This window comes from Myotis yumanensis, unplaced genomic scaffold (assembly GCF_028538775.1).
Source record: "Myotis yumanensis isolate MYYU_CA2020_CCGP unplaced genomic scaffold, mMyoYum1.0.hap1 SCAF_15, whole genome shotgun sequence".
Classification (NCBI taxonomy): domain Eukaryota; kingdom Metazoa; phylum Chordata; class Mammalia; order Chiroptera; family Vespertilionidae; genus Myotis; species Myotis yumanensis.
In genome coordinates this window covers 26922955-26938179 of record NW_027223766.1, presented here as the reverse complement: position 1 = coordinate 26938179, position 15225 = coordinate 26922955, and the positions used below count along the sequence as shown (strand labels likewise).

The 15225-nt window shown below is 36.8% G+C and overlaps 1 protein-coding gene across 2 annotated transcripts in view; it reads right to left on the bottom strand.

Annotated features, from left to right (window-relative positions):
• The window catches only part of ATP6V1H (ATPase H+ transporting V1 subunit H), an 80896-nt gene that overhangs the window by 29286 nt on the left and 36385 nt on the right, over positions 1–15225 (bottom strand). For both annotated transcript variants that reach the window (XM_070392678.1, XM_070392679.1), the window contains 3 exons: positions 9831–10009; positions 6224–6349; positions 1368–1469 (listed from right to left, as the gene is read on the bottom strand). In XM_070392678.1, coding sequence (XP_070248779.1) covers positions 1368–1469; positions 6224–6349; positions 9831–10009 — 407 coding nt within the window. The remainder of the gene's footprint in view (positions 1–1367; positions 1470–6223; positions 6350–9830; positions 10010–15225) is intronic.

The window sequence follows — 15225 nt, the reverse complement described above, 5'->3', positions numbered from 1 at the left end:
AAAGGTAAAAAATAATAGGTTGCATGGACACTTTGGGAGAAAAGGTAATTTCTCTGCTTGAAGGAATATCTCTCCATCTAGTCATTGACATGATGTTATATGATCCTATATAATAAAAGCCTAATATGCAAATTGACCGAACAGCGGAACGACTGGTTGCTATGACGCGCACTGACCACCAGGGGACAGACGCTCAATGCAGGAGCTGCCCCCAGCCCGCAGGCCCCAGGCCAGCCAAGGCGGGTGCCAGCGGGGGCCCCCCAATCACCCTGCCGGTCACCCCACAGATTGACTCTGATGGCTGGCCAGGCCTAGGGACACTACCCATGCATGAATTTCATGCACTGGGCCTCCATTTAAATATTTATACACAATAAGGACAAAGAAGTCATGAAGTAATTATGGAATGTGAAAGTCTGCAACTACAATGGTGGCTCGGCCAATTTTCCCTCACATTCTAAGATGTTCTGGGTTTATATGATAATTTTTTATGATAAATAAGATAAACATGTCTTCCTTATATATATAGCTTTAATGAATATAAAGTATTAACATCAATAATAATAAAAGTAGCTAATACTTATTGAGGACTTACTATGTACCAACGGCACTGTTCTAATCACTGTATTTAGATTAACTCATTTAATCTTCATATCACCCTTCCCAGAAAGAAATATGATTATCATCCCAATTTTATAAATTAGGAAACCAATTAGCAAGTGGAAAAGCAAAAATTCAAAACAAGGTACTTTTCCAAACAACAAAAAACAGCCCTTTGTCCAATTTAATGCCTTATCCCTTCTATTGGCACCTTGATCTCTTATTTTTCAAAAGAAAAAAAATCCTATCTTTTCATTGTTAATGAAGCTAAGTGATTTTAAATCGAGGTCAGTCTCACCTCCTCTGTAAAGTCTTACCTGTCTCCTCCCACATGAAATTTCTTTAATACTTTTAAATACGTACATTAATTCCACTATCATACATCTCCTGTAACTTTTCTTTCAGGTGTTATACTTCCTTTTATACTTTAAACCTGCTGAGTTCAAAGTTAGTACAAATAGTAGTTGAAAAATAACCATAGCTCATAAAATAGCTATTGAATTAAATCATATAAACCAAAGAAAATCTTCAATATGAAATTTCTGTGATTTCTGTTGGCTGCTACACTATAGTAGTATACAGGTGTACTTATATTTTTATACTACCCATTTTAATTAGGGTTATCATAATTCCCAGTATTATGGTAATCTTGATTTCACATACTCCATTAATTCCTCTGCTAAACTACCCTATTTTAGACAAGTACATTAGGATTCTATGTTGACTGTTTCTGAAAACCCAAAAGATATTAATGGCTTGTCTGTTACCGTTTGCCCCGTGGATAATGCCGCACATATTCCCCAACATCATGAGCAGCAACAGCTAAGACTTGTGGATCATCTGATACTTCCAGAAGTTTTGTCAAAATTCTGAAATAAATTTAATGCAAAAAGATATCAATTTTTGATTCTTCTATAGAGCACAACAGAGCACAGGTATAACAAGGATATCTTCCCAAAAATAAACATTTTGTTCAAAATATGTATGAATCTATGAAGCTTGCTTACTTAGTTTCTGAAGAATCACTTAAGACCGTGGCTCAAGGTTTCTCTGCCTACCTTTTTCTATCACATGTCAATCTGTCAAATAGCTAAACTCTATAAACAACAGGAAGTGCTGATAAAGAACCTTTTGTCAATCCAGGAATCATTTCATTTTAAAGTAATTCCACACTTCTAGGCTAAATGGGCAATCTGCATTTCCAAATAAGAGAGGAGAAAGGAATGAGCATATACTATACACATGCATGTTCCAAACTCTGTGTAAATCATATTCCTCACTACAATCCATAAATGAGGAAATGAGAGCCAGAGAAGTTAGGTAATCTGCTAAGGACACAGCAAATGTTGAAACTGAGATGTGAACTATTACTTGCTGACTCTAGCCCACACAAAGCACAAGCACACCCTGGTGGCAGTTCATTCAGCCCAATCACAGGAAAACCCACTGGGGAAAAGCAAGAAATACATTCAATCTCCCACACATTTATATTTTTTAAATTTCAAACTATGTTCTTTTTAAAAGGCCAACTTGCAAATTATTCTGAAATTAAGTTTAATTCAACTGAAACAACTCAAATGATTTCAAAAGATTAAATTATTTCAATGACATTTTACTTTGACATTTTAATAAGAAATTACTATATGAAACAGTAAGAAAATATTATTAACATGGGAGTCTTTAAAAGCATAACAGAATATTTGTTCTGAATACCTTAAACCAGAGGTCAGCAAATTAGAGCTGAAGTCCAAACTCAGCAGCCACCGTTTTATAAATAAAGTTTTATGGGAACACAGCCACACTCGTTAGTTTGCTCACTGTCCATGTCTGTTTTGGCACCGGGAGGACAGAGCTGAGTAGCTGGTGACAGAGACTGATTTCCCAGTTAGTCTGGAAGAAGGTGTGGAATTATTTCATAATGATAATAGGTTCTTTGTCAGTGCTTCCTGTTATTTATAGAGTTAGCTATATGACAGGCTCAGGTGATGATAGAAAAAGGTAGGCAGAGAAACCTTGAGCCAGTTATTAAAAAGCTAAATCACAGACCCAGCCCTAGACTTACTTAGAATCTGCATTTTAATGAGATCTCCATAAACATTTAAAAGCATACTCTTAGAATCGTCAATAAACATGTCCAGGAAAATAAGTTCAAAAAAAAAAAAAAGATTCTTGTGGTAAGCAAAAAGAGAGCTTTCTCTAATTTATCCCTGAACACAGCTGTTATATCAACAATGGAATCATCACAACCCAAATCTGTATCACCACATCGACCTCAAGCCGAGATTCTGCCAGTCACTCCAATGGGATCAACACAGCAACATGTCACAGCTTTGGGATTAGGTCAAATGTGAATGTTGACTCTGATATTTTCTAGAAATGTAATCGTGAAAAGTGTCTATACAAATCCAAAATAGAATTCACATTATTATTCTAACTGATCACTCGCAATTTTTGCTCTTGTTCTCTTTCACAATATTTTTCCTCAATTTTACAAACTTGTTCCCTCGGCTTTTTTCTCTTAATTATAATCTATTTAAAAAGAAGAAAAAAAGAAGATAAAAAATATGAATATGCCTAGCTGGCATGGCTTAGTGGTTGAGCAAAAACTTATGAACCAGGAGGTCACAGTTCGATTTCCGGTCAGGGCACATGCCCAGGTTGTAGGCCTGATCCCCAGTGTGGGGGGCGTGTAGGAGGCAGCTGATCAATGATTCTCTCTCATCATTGATGTTTCTATCTCTCTCTCCCTCTCCCTTCCTCTCTGAAATCAATAAAAATATATTTTAAAAAAATATGAACAATAAAATGGTAATAAATACACATCTATCAACAATTGAATCTAAAAATCAAAATAAACGAACAAGGAATCTAATGAACCAAATAAACTGATGAATAAAATAGAACCAGAGGCATGGAAGCATGGAACAGACTGACAAATCTCAGAGGGAATTGGGGAGGGAGGGGGCGGGAAGAGATAAACCAAAGAATTTATATGCATATATGCATTACCTATGGACACAGACAATAGAGCGATGAAGGCCTGGGCTGGGGTGGGAACCGGGTTGAGGGGACAATGGGAGGAAAAATGAGGGGGACCTCTGTAATACTCTCAACAATTAAAAAAAAAATTAATTCTAAACTGCGTGGTTTCTTGAATTTCAGAATATTTCCTTATTCAAATTACATACTTATTTCAAAATTATAACATACAAGGTTAGAAAGTATTTTCTGAAAACTATTATACTCAAGAGTGATAAAGGCAAAAATTAACTTATATCACATACTTGCTAAGTTTGGAATTATCTGAAAAATAGGTTAGAGCCTGACATAAGTGCAGTTCTCCACAGATAAAATGAAGTGCTGTGTTTTTTAATAGCAGAATAAAATAAAGATTCCATCTGTACCTATTTTATCAGCTAGTCTGAAGGGCAGCATGAGTATGACCCTCCTGTCAATCATCCCCATGCAGATACTTTAAGGGAATGAAAACTAAATACAAGCAACAACTTCAAATTTCTCATCACATTAGCATAAAATAAAACTACAGTGCCACATGCCATTGTTTCTGGTTATTCAGAAAAATCACAAAGGGTCATACAAAGATAAAGGAAGTAATTTAAGAAAGCCATATAAATTAAAACCTAATGTTAGAAAACAAAACATGCACTTCAAAAGGCTCTTTAAGTTTGTCTTAACAAAAATGCATGTAGTGCTTCAATAATACTTTGTAAAAAGCTCCTTCCATTTGAGCTCATTTTGTTGTTGAAAACTCAAAGTGGCATGCTAAAAATATAATTCACTCCTTCCTTCTACCTATTCTCCATCATCCTCTAACATCTACCATCCATTCACTTTGGCTTGCCACACTTTAAGTAAAAATATATTATTTGGAGTAATTCACAGAAAATAAAGTCTAAACAAAAGAAATACTCATAATATGCACATCCATAGAAACAGAAAGTAAATGAGTGGATGCTTAGGGTTGAGTGGATGGGTTAATAGAGAGGTTATAATATGAGGTTTCTTTTGAAGTGATGAAAATGTTCTAAAATTGACTGTGTTAATGATTACATACATTGTGAATATACTAAAAACTACTGATTTTTCTTGGTTGCGGGCATATCCCCAGTAGGGAATGTGCAGGAGGCAGCTGATCGATGTCTCTCTCTCTCATCGATGTTTCTAACTCTCTATCCCTCTCCCTTCCTCTCTGTAAAAAATTAATAAAATATATTTTTAAAAAAAAAACTACTGATTTTTATACTTTAAATGTGTGAATTATGTGGTATGTAACATATCTACATATATAAAACCCTAATATGAAATAGACCAAACAGCGGAACAACCGAACAACTGGTCGCTATGATGTGCACTGACCACCAGGGAGCGCACACAGAACATGGTGGGTGTCGGCCACAGCAGGATGGTGGAGCAGTTGAGTGGGGGCACCAGACCAAGGCAGGGACCGGGCGCTGTCATCAGGGTGAGCCTCTGGTGGTTACTGAAAATTCTTTGCTCCTGCGCGCTGCAGTCATGCCCGGCACTCGCACCTGCTGCCAGCGTCCAGCACCAGTCCTAATCACTCGGTGCTGTCAGCGGGTGCAGCAGTAGCTGCCGCCCTGATCGCCCCTGAGGGCTTCTCTACCTCCCCCTGCTCCTGAGGGGCAATCAGGGCAGCAGCACTGCTGGCAACAGCTGACAGCGCTGGCCCAGCTTGCACCCACTGCTGCCACTGGCCCCAATTGCTCCACACTGTCAGCAGGTGCAAGCAGGGCCAGCGCCATCTGTGCATGGGAGCGGCAGCAGCAGGAGCAGGGGCTGTTGGCAGACACAGGACCCGGGGGCCATGGCGGGAGGGGCCAGGTGGGGGTGTGGAGGATGGGCCAAGACCCACCCCTACGCCCCCGCAGCCTCGCAGCCCACAGTTCCTTTCAAGGTGCACAAATTCATGCACTGGACCCCCAGTATCTCAATAAAAAAGAAAGAGTGGGGGGAGAAAAGAAAGGCAAACACTTGCACATCTTATTACAAGAAAGGGAACCCTCAAAGCTGTGGGGAAAATGTTACTTTCAATAAAAAGTGCTGGTTCAATCAGATATCCCTGTAATGAAAAAAATGAATCTTGACCCCTACTTTATACTTTACTCAAAAAGCAATTCCATATGAAATGGAGATCTAAATATGAGAGGTTAAACAACAAAGCTTCTATCAGATAACACAGAAATATATCTTCATGACCTTGGGTATTCAAAAACGTTTTAAACAGGACACACAAAAATCACTAACCATTAAGAAAAATATTAATAAATTGAACTACATTAAAACTAAAGAGTGAAATAGTATGTGACAAAGTAGGAAAAAATAGTTGTGATGAATATATATATAAAGAACTCATGTTCAGAATACATATACTCCTATAAATGAAAAAAAAAAAATACTTCAGGTACTTCTCCTGGAAAAAGATATACAAACTCCCAATAAGCATATGAAAGGGTATTCAACCACATTAATAAGCAAGAAAATATAAATTAAAACCATAGAATATCTAAATTTAGACTAACAGAAACATGTCTGTGAAGATGTAGAACAGGTATTAGAGTATAAACTGGAATTTAAAACTTACTTCAGGAGTTCATAATTCTTTTCATTTAACCTTACAGCATTTTCTCTCCAAAATTTCTCAGATTTGTGCACAGGACTCCATTCCAATCTTCCAGATTTAAGTTCTGAACTGTATTCATCAAATGAGCTATAAAAATTTTTAAAGAATTAGGAGTTTATATAAACTTCAGTGATCCTCCAAATTAAGCACAATAACATCTTCATTAATGATTTAACTACAAAGACTGACCATCCTTTGTAAATTAACAAAATTCCACTAAACAAAGTTTAAAGAGCTTAAATAAGCTTCATAAATCATGTGAAATTTATTCAGAGTATTCAGGTGCAGTACTATAAAATTTGAATGCTCATCATGAGATATTAAAAGGAGTACTTGCTTTCAGAATCCCTACCCTAATATATCTTCTATATATATAAAAGCCTAAGTGACCGAAAGACCAGTCAACCAGACGACCGGTCACTATGACATGCACTGACCACCAGGGGGCAGATGTTCAAAGCAGGAGCTGCCCCCTGGTGGTCAGTGTGCTGCTCAGCTGACCAGTGGGCACCAGACACTGGGCTCACGGCTGGCAAGTGCAGCTGTGGCAACACAAGCCTCTCCTGCCTCCATGGCAGCGCTACCAAGTGGTGGCAGCGGCAGGCGCATTGGGCCGGGATGAGGCGCCCATCCCAAGCTTGGGCTCCTCCCTGGCCACCTGCCTCTTCGCGCACTACTACATCCCTCGGGGGATGTCAGACTGCCAGTTTCAGCCTGATCCCCACCCGAAACGGGCAGTCCAACATCCCCCTAGAGGTCCCAGATTGCAAGAGGGCACAGGTCAGGCTGAGGGACCCCACCAGCCCACAAATCCGTGCATCGGCCTCTACTGTATACATAAATGTATATCAGTAAAATATCTGATAAGCTAGCAGAGTTTCTATCTTGCCACTTAAAATACTGTATCTGTGCCCTGGGTGGGTGGCTCATTCAGTTGGAACGTCATCCCATATACCAAAAGGTTGTGAGTTTGATTCCAGATCAGGGCACATACCTAGGTTGTGTATTTGATCCCCAGTTGGGGTGTCTATGGGAGGCAACCAATGTTTCTCTCTCACATCGATGTTTCTCTTTCTCTCCCTTCCTTTCACACACACACATACATACTGTATTTGCCAGACCACTAGATTAATACAAATTTATGTAAAAGTATGTGACTTTAACATAAAATAAAATAGCATATTCTGATATTATTATACTACAAATGTCATAAACTACTATATTGCATTACAAAAATGAAAACACATATCTGTACAACTAGAGGCCCGGTGCACAAATTCGTGCACGGGTAGGGTCCCTAGCGGCTGCCAGCTGCCGGCTGCCAGTCAGGGACTCCCTTCCCCGGCTGTCGGCTGCCGACCAGGGCCTTCCTTCATTCCATGCCACCCCATGGTGGTCAGCATACGTCATAGCGAGCGATCGAACTCCCAATCAGTTAAACTCCCGAGGGGACACTTTGCATTTTAGGCTTTTATGTATATAGATATGCTACAATGTGATTACCAACAATGAAGAGGCAATTCTTTGGTTGAATTAACCCACTATAGATGAATTAAAAACAAAAGTCTCTGTAAATATAATAAACTGCAATGCACTTTGTAAACATCATTCACTATGTATCAAGATACTTCATTATTCAATTAGCCAGTGGACAAACACAGTGACGAGACATGCCTGCACTTTCAAGTAAATACTTTTAAAAGAAGTGGACATTTAATACCCAATGGTGATTTAGTATAACCAGGATTTACTAAATTGATTAGAGTGTCCTGTTTGAATAAGAATGTAATCCCAGTCAGTATAAGAAGTAAACTAGTATTGTTAACAATAATGTCCTAAACCTATAAGAGCAAAAACAGAAAAAAATCTTTCAACTGCACCCATCATCCTATTAGCTTTATGTAAATAGAAAGTTTTAAAATTTCCAAATTCAACATGAAAAATCAATAAATAATAATTAGTAATGATTGACCCATATAAGTGTCAAACACTGAACATATTTACAATTTAATCCATCACAATCCTTTCTCACAGCCTGCTCCTGAGCACACCACAGCGAACTCTCCATTCACTGGCCACCAAGATCACTTAGGATACTAAGAAAGAATGTTTCTTAAGTATTTCTCTAGTTTCCAGTCAGTCACCATCCCCCCCACCCCCTCCAATCAACCGATAGGTGCAGAAAGGACAGCAATAAAGAACTCTATTGCTTGAACAATTGTCAGAAAAATCTGACATTCAGGCAAAGTCCCTAGTTTTTCTCCTATGATTTTTCTATTTTTAAGAGTATTTATGAAAACAGCAAAGCAATCTAGATATTTATCATTAGCAATGTACATTAAATAATTTATAAAGCTAATTATCACTAGCATTTACTTTTTAAAAGGCTTGTAAAGGATTTTTATAAAGAACTGATGATAAACTTCTGTAAATAATCATAATAGAATTTATAAAACTGCAAGCCTATTGCTAGCCTATTGCTATTACAATCAACTTGTTCATATTTGAAATTATAGAAAGACAAAAACCATTTGCCTCCCTCCACAAAACTCCATTACAAACCACTGATGTGGGTGATACCTCCTCTCCCATCTCTATAAAAGCATTTGGGCATTGGGATTATGGGCTGCACTGAATTACCTGGTAAATAGGTTTCTGGAAAAATTACTATACTGAAGGCATCTGCTGAACACTTGAAACCTCACAACAATCCTACAAGGTTAGAATTTTTATTGCTAATTTACCAAAAGGAAAACTGAGATGTTAAAATGTCAAGAATACTGCTCAAGGTTACATGTGGAAAAAGTAGCCAAACAATTCAAACTAGAGTCAGCCTGGCTCCCAAACCCAGTCCAAATACAGGAAAAGATGTATTTCTTAAGAGTAATTCTTTTTTAAATGTATCAATAATTAAAAAACAAACACCTGGATTAATTTGAAAGATCAACAAGATATTATTAAACAACAACAACAACAAAAACAAGGTCTAGAAGGATACGTAAAACCCTGTTTGTGTCTGTCTCAGTGTATGTGCGTATGTGTGGGGGTGAGGGGAATGGGAATAGGCTGGGAAGATGGTGGGAGTGGCATAGAGTCCCTTCTGTACTGTGTAAGCATTTTCTTTTTGTTTACTTCATGTAAATCATTTGCATAATGTTTAAAATAAAATAAAAAATAAACCAATAGGAACTTCAGAAAAGCAGGAAAAACATACTTTCCGTATGTGGACAAAAGTCCTACATAAATTAACAAGCATCACTTCTTTAAAAAATTCTAAACCAGGGAGATATTCTTCAAGGTTTCCATGATAGTGCCAACCAACTGTGGTAGTACAGTCAGTCCAATTTTAAAAAGAAAATGATGGAACTCTCCCCAAACAGCGCTGACCAACTGTTACCATGGTGATGAGCCAGTTTTTCCATATTCTCCAAATATTTAATAGAAGACATAATATTTAAGTGAAATCTTTTGAGTTTATATTTAGTAACAAATTAAAATTTCCTTAAAATACTAATCAAGTAAAACAAAACCCAATATATCCAGTCTGTGAGAATTAAAAATAACATACCTAAGATCCTGAACACTTTCCCCAAGTTTTTCCAAAAGAAATTTTATATCTTCACTGATGTCTTCATCATCATACTTTTGCTGTTCCAAGTTCTCCAACTGTTTCAGAACTTTGCACTGGATCATAGCCAAAGCATATTCTTGGCGAGTTTCTCTTTCAGCTGATTTTTCTAAAAAGTTCTGGGTTAGACAAAGATATAATAAGAAGCTATATAATTTGTTATGTGATATTCTCAGACCTCTGCACATCCTTTTTACACCCTCTCTTCTCCTCCTCCTTCTCCTATTGACAGGTTAACTATCACCTTTAAGTGGATGACTGTATCGCAAATCCTTACTTCTTTCCTAAGCATCTGTCCATATCAGAAATGTACTTCTGATTCCTTGCTTACTTACTTGGCTTACTAAACATTTTAAATGACTGACCCATATAAGTGTCAAACACTGAACATATTTACAATTTAATCCATCACAATCCTTTCTCACAGCCTTCTCCTGAGCACACCACAGCGAACTCTCCATTCACTGGCCACCAAGATCACTTAGGATACTAAGAAAGAATGTTTCTTAAGTATTTCTCTAGTTTCCAGTCAGTCACCTTCCCCCCTACCCCCTCCAATCAACCGGTAGGTGCAGAAAGGACAGCAATAAAGAACTCTCTTGCTTGAACAATTGTCAGAAAAGTTTTGACATTCAGGCAAAGTCCCTAGTTTTTCTCCTATAATTTTTCTATTTGTAAAAGTATTTATGAAGCCCTGACTGGTTTGGCTCAGTGGATAAGAGCATCAGCCTACGGACTGAAGGGTCCCAGGTTCGATTCCAGTCAAGGGCATGTACCTTGGTTGCGGGCACATCCCCAGTAGGGGGTGTGCAGGAGGCAGCTGGTCGATGTTTCTCTCTCATCGATGTTTCTAACTCTCTATCCCTCTCCCTTCCTCTCTGTAAAAAAAAATCAATAAAATATATATTTTAAAAAAGTATTTATGAAAACAGCAAAGTAATCTAGATATTTATAAAGATCAAGTGTTCACTGAATCAACCAATATTTTTAAGCAAAGAACATGTTCAGGCCTAGGGACAAGAAAGAACAAGCTCTCAAGAAAGCTACCCTTCACCAATTGGTAAATGCCTTCCATTTAAAAAAAAAAAGCCTGTAATAATTAACTCTAAATCAACTGTACTAAAATTTGAAATTTACTTATTTTTGTAAGCAAGTTATATTTCTATTAATTATGCCAAATAAACACAGAAAGAGATTTAGCTTAGCATATGGAAATTATTGTGACTAATCCCTAACAAAATTACAACAGCATTTTTCACATATATTTGAAAAAACAATCCTAAAATTTATATGGAACCACAAAGACCTCAAATAGCCAAAGCAATCTTGGGAAAGAACAAGGAAACTGAAGGCATCATGCTTCCAGATTTCAAACTAAAATACAAAGCTATAGTAATCAAAACTGTATGGCAATGGCATAAAACAGTCTCATAGAGTAATGGAATAGAATAGAGCACCTAGAAATAAGCCCCCACATATAGAGTCAACTAATATGTGACAAAGGAGTCAAGGATACTCCATGGGAATAGTTCTTCAATGAATGGCACTAGGAAAACTGGATAACCACATGCAAAAAAAAATGAAAGTAGACCACTATATTACACAGCTCACAATAATTCACTTAAAATTGATTAGAAACATGAAACTGTCAAACTCCTAGAAGAAAACACAGAAAAGGCTCCTGGCACTAGTCTTGACAACAATTTTTTGTTTAGGATACCAAAGTCACAGCAACAAAAGCAAAAATCAGCAAACAGAACTACATCAAACTAAAAGCTTCTACACAGCAAAAGAATAAAGTGAAAAAGCATCCTACAAAATGGGAGAAAATATCTGCAAACCATATATCTGATAAGTGGGTTAATATCCAGAATGTATAAAGAACTCATACAACCCAACAAAAAAAACAAGGTAACTAAAAAATGGGCAGAGGATCTGAATAGGTATTTTTCCAAAGAAGGCATTCAGATGGCCAAAAGGCTCATTAAAAGGTGTTTGACACCATTAAGCACCAGAAAAATGCAAATCAAAAGCACAATGAGGGCCCTAACTGGTTTGGCTCAGTGGATAGAGTGCCAGCCTGTGGACTGAAGGGTCCCTGGTTCAATTCCGGTCAAGGGCACATGCCTGGGTTGCGGGTTTGATCCCCAATAGAGAACATGCAGGAGGCAGCCAATCAATGATTCTCTCTCATCATTGATATTTCTATCTCTCTTTCCCTCTCCCTTCCTCTCTGAAATCAATAAAGACTTTTTTTTAAAAGTACAATGTGGCATCACCTCACACCTGTCAGAATGGCTATCATCAAAAAGACGAGAGATAACGAGGGTTGGGGAAGATTTGGAGAAAAGGGAGTACCAATGCTCTGTTAATGGTAATGTAACCTGGTTACAGCCACTATGGAAAACAGTATAGGGGGTCCTCAAAAAATTAAAAATAGATCTACCAGTTGATACAGCAATTCCACCTCTGAGTATTTACTTGAAGAAGAGAAAAACAGTAACTTGAAAAGATAATATGCACCCTATGTTCATTGCAGTATTATTCACAATATAAGATATGAAAACAATCTAAGTATCCATGTATAAAGAAAATCACTCAGCCATAAAAATGCAAGAAATCTTGCCATTTGCAAAAACATGGGTGGACCTTTAGGGCATTATTTCAAGTGAAATAAGTCAGGCAGAGAAAAACAAATGCTGTATGATCTCACTTATATGTGGAACCTAAAAACAAAACAAAAAATTTTAAAAAATGAACTCATAGGTATAAAAAACAGATTGATAATTGCAAGAAGAAGGAAGTGAGAAGTGAGTGAAAAGGGTGAAGGTGGTCAAAAGGTACAAACTTCCAATTATAAAATAAATAAATTCTGTGGATGTAATGTACAGCATGGTAACGATAGTCAATTATACTGTACTAGAGGCCCAATGCACAAAATTCATGCAAGGGGCTCAGCCCTCACAGCTTCGGCTTCGTCCGGAAGGTCGTCTGGAAGGATGTTCGGCTGTCTGGTCTAATTAGCATATTAATCTTTTATTATTATAGATTGTATATTTGAATGTTGCTAAGAAGGGCAAAACTCCTTATTCTTACCCTCCACCTCTCTCATGTTGCCTTTACTCTTGTATATTATGATCACTGCCTTGCATTACTGATCATGACATTATATATTTACATATTCTGTCTTCACTAAACAACAGGCCCTTATGTGTCAAGCTGTATCTTGGGCATTTGTGTTTCTTAACAATTAGCATAATGGAGCTGGAATATAAATGGGATTCAAAACTTGTTTGTGAATTTAACTGAACTCTAGCAATAGAAGGAAACTGTCAAAAGATCCTATTTCTAGAATTTCACCTTTATTAAATAAATGAGAATATGGATAATGAAACATTTAAGTAGAAGAAAAAATATGTTCACCTTAACTACTAAAAGACTTCAGAGTCTCATTAATACAACCTACTCTGATTTAAGGATTGATTACTGCTTTATCTGGTCGAGACTGAAATTTACCTCATGTAGACAGTTTGTAAAGAAACTAATGGCAGAGCCAAAACACTGCGGCAGAAGAGTAGAGAGGTACCACATTTACCTATTTCTTAAGAATAAACCTCTCAAAAGCCACAGAACAATTTTTTATATGAAAAAATATTACATTTTATAAATAAGGATAGTCAAAAACAAATATAATACATAGAACAACACTTGGTCAACAGATGACTGGCATTTATCATATCTAGACATTCACACTTTCATTTCACTTTCCACTCTTTCAATGAAATTTACACTGAACTTCACTCCTCAATGCCTTTAGTCACTCATTCAACCCTTGTTAGGCAACTAGGAAAAACATGGAGTTCGATGCTTTCACAGCTGGTATTTTCAGCAAAGAAAACGGAATTCCTTGTCACATGACTCATAATTCTCCTTTTCATGGTTTTTTCTCCTTTTTTGAGGTTCCTGAGAAAATGCCCCAAGAAAAGAAACAAGAAGATGCCAGAGTGGTTAAGAAGATGGCTCTGGAGCCAGACATATCTCACTGAAATTCTATCACTTAGTAACTGAGGAATTAATCTCCAAGTCTTGGTTTCTTCATCCATAAAATAAAAAATAGTAATAGCACGTATTGGATTATCATAAAGATTAAATTAGGCATTGCACAAAAATCACTCAATAAATCATAACATTTATTATTCTCAATATCAAAGACAGGTTAGCATAGTGGCTAAGAGCATGAGTCAGACTGCCTGAGTCTGAATTCCAGCTCTGCTGCTTTCTGGCTAGTTTGGCTAATTATGTGACCTCTTGTGGCCTCATGCCCATTGCATGGAGCTCTTGGGGAGACTGAATGCGTAACACATTTAAAGCAATTAAAACAGTGCCTGACACAGAATAAACTCTCAATAAACATTAGTTATTACTATTATTATTAACTACAAACATCTAGAAAAGTTATTACACATCATATTTTAAAAATTAAAATGTGACAAATGCTATGAATTAGCAATTTATAGGAGGAATATAAATGCCTGATAAAAATATTAAAAGATGTTCAGCTTCACTCATTATTAACAGAATACAAATTTAAAACAATAGCCGAAACCGGTTTGGCTCAGTGGATAAGGGTTTCAGCCTGCGGACTGAAAGGTCCCAGGTTCGATTCCGGTCAAGGGCATGTACCTGGGTTGCGGGCACATCCCCAGTAGGAGGTGTGCAGGAGGCAGCTGATCGATGTTTCTCTCTCATCGATGTTTCTAACTCTCTATCTCTCTCCCTTCCTCTCTGTAAAAAAATCCATAAAATATATTTTAAAAATAAATAAATAAATAAAACAATAATATCATTTTTCACCTAATTTTTGTAACAACTGAAAGATTATATGAAATGCAAGGAAAAGAATGGAAAAACATGCATTCCCAATACAGAGTTGAAAAAAATGTAAATCTGCACATTTTTGAAAGGTGATTTAATATTATCTATCAAAACTGTAGAAAAGTATACTCTTTGGCTCAGCAATTCCATCTCTAGAACTATATCCAACAGAAATTCTCATCAAAGCAGGCAAACATATGTAGAAAAACCCTACATGCCCATCAACAGAACACTGGTTAAATAAACTGCTTTACATCAACCCAGAATATAGCCATTAAAAAGAAAACTGAAGACCTACACATATAAAAATGAAAGCATACTCATTAGATATTGTTAAGAGTAAAGTTATAGAATAGTATTTATCATAAGATGACATTTTTATTTTTAAATACAAAACAAAATTACACACCTACTTATATATTTATTTCTACATGCTTAGAAAAATTAGGAAGATATTAGT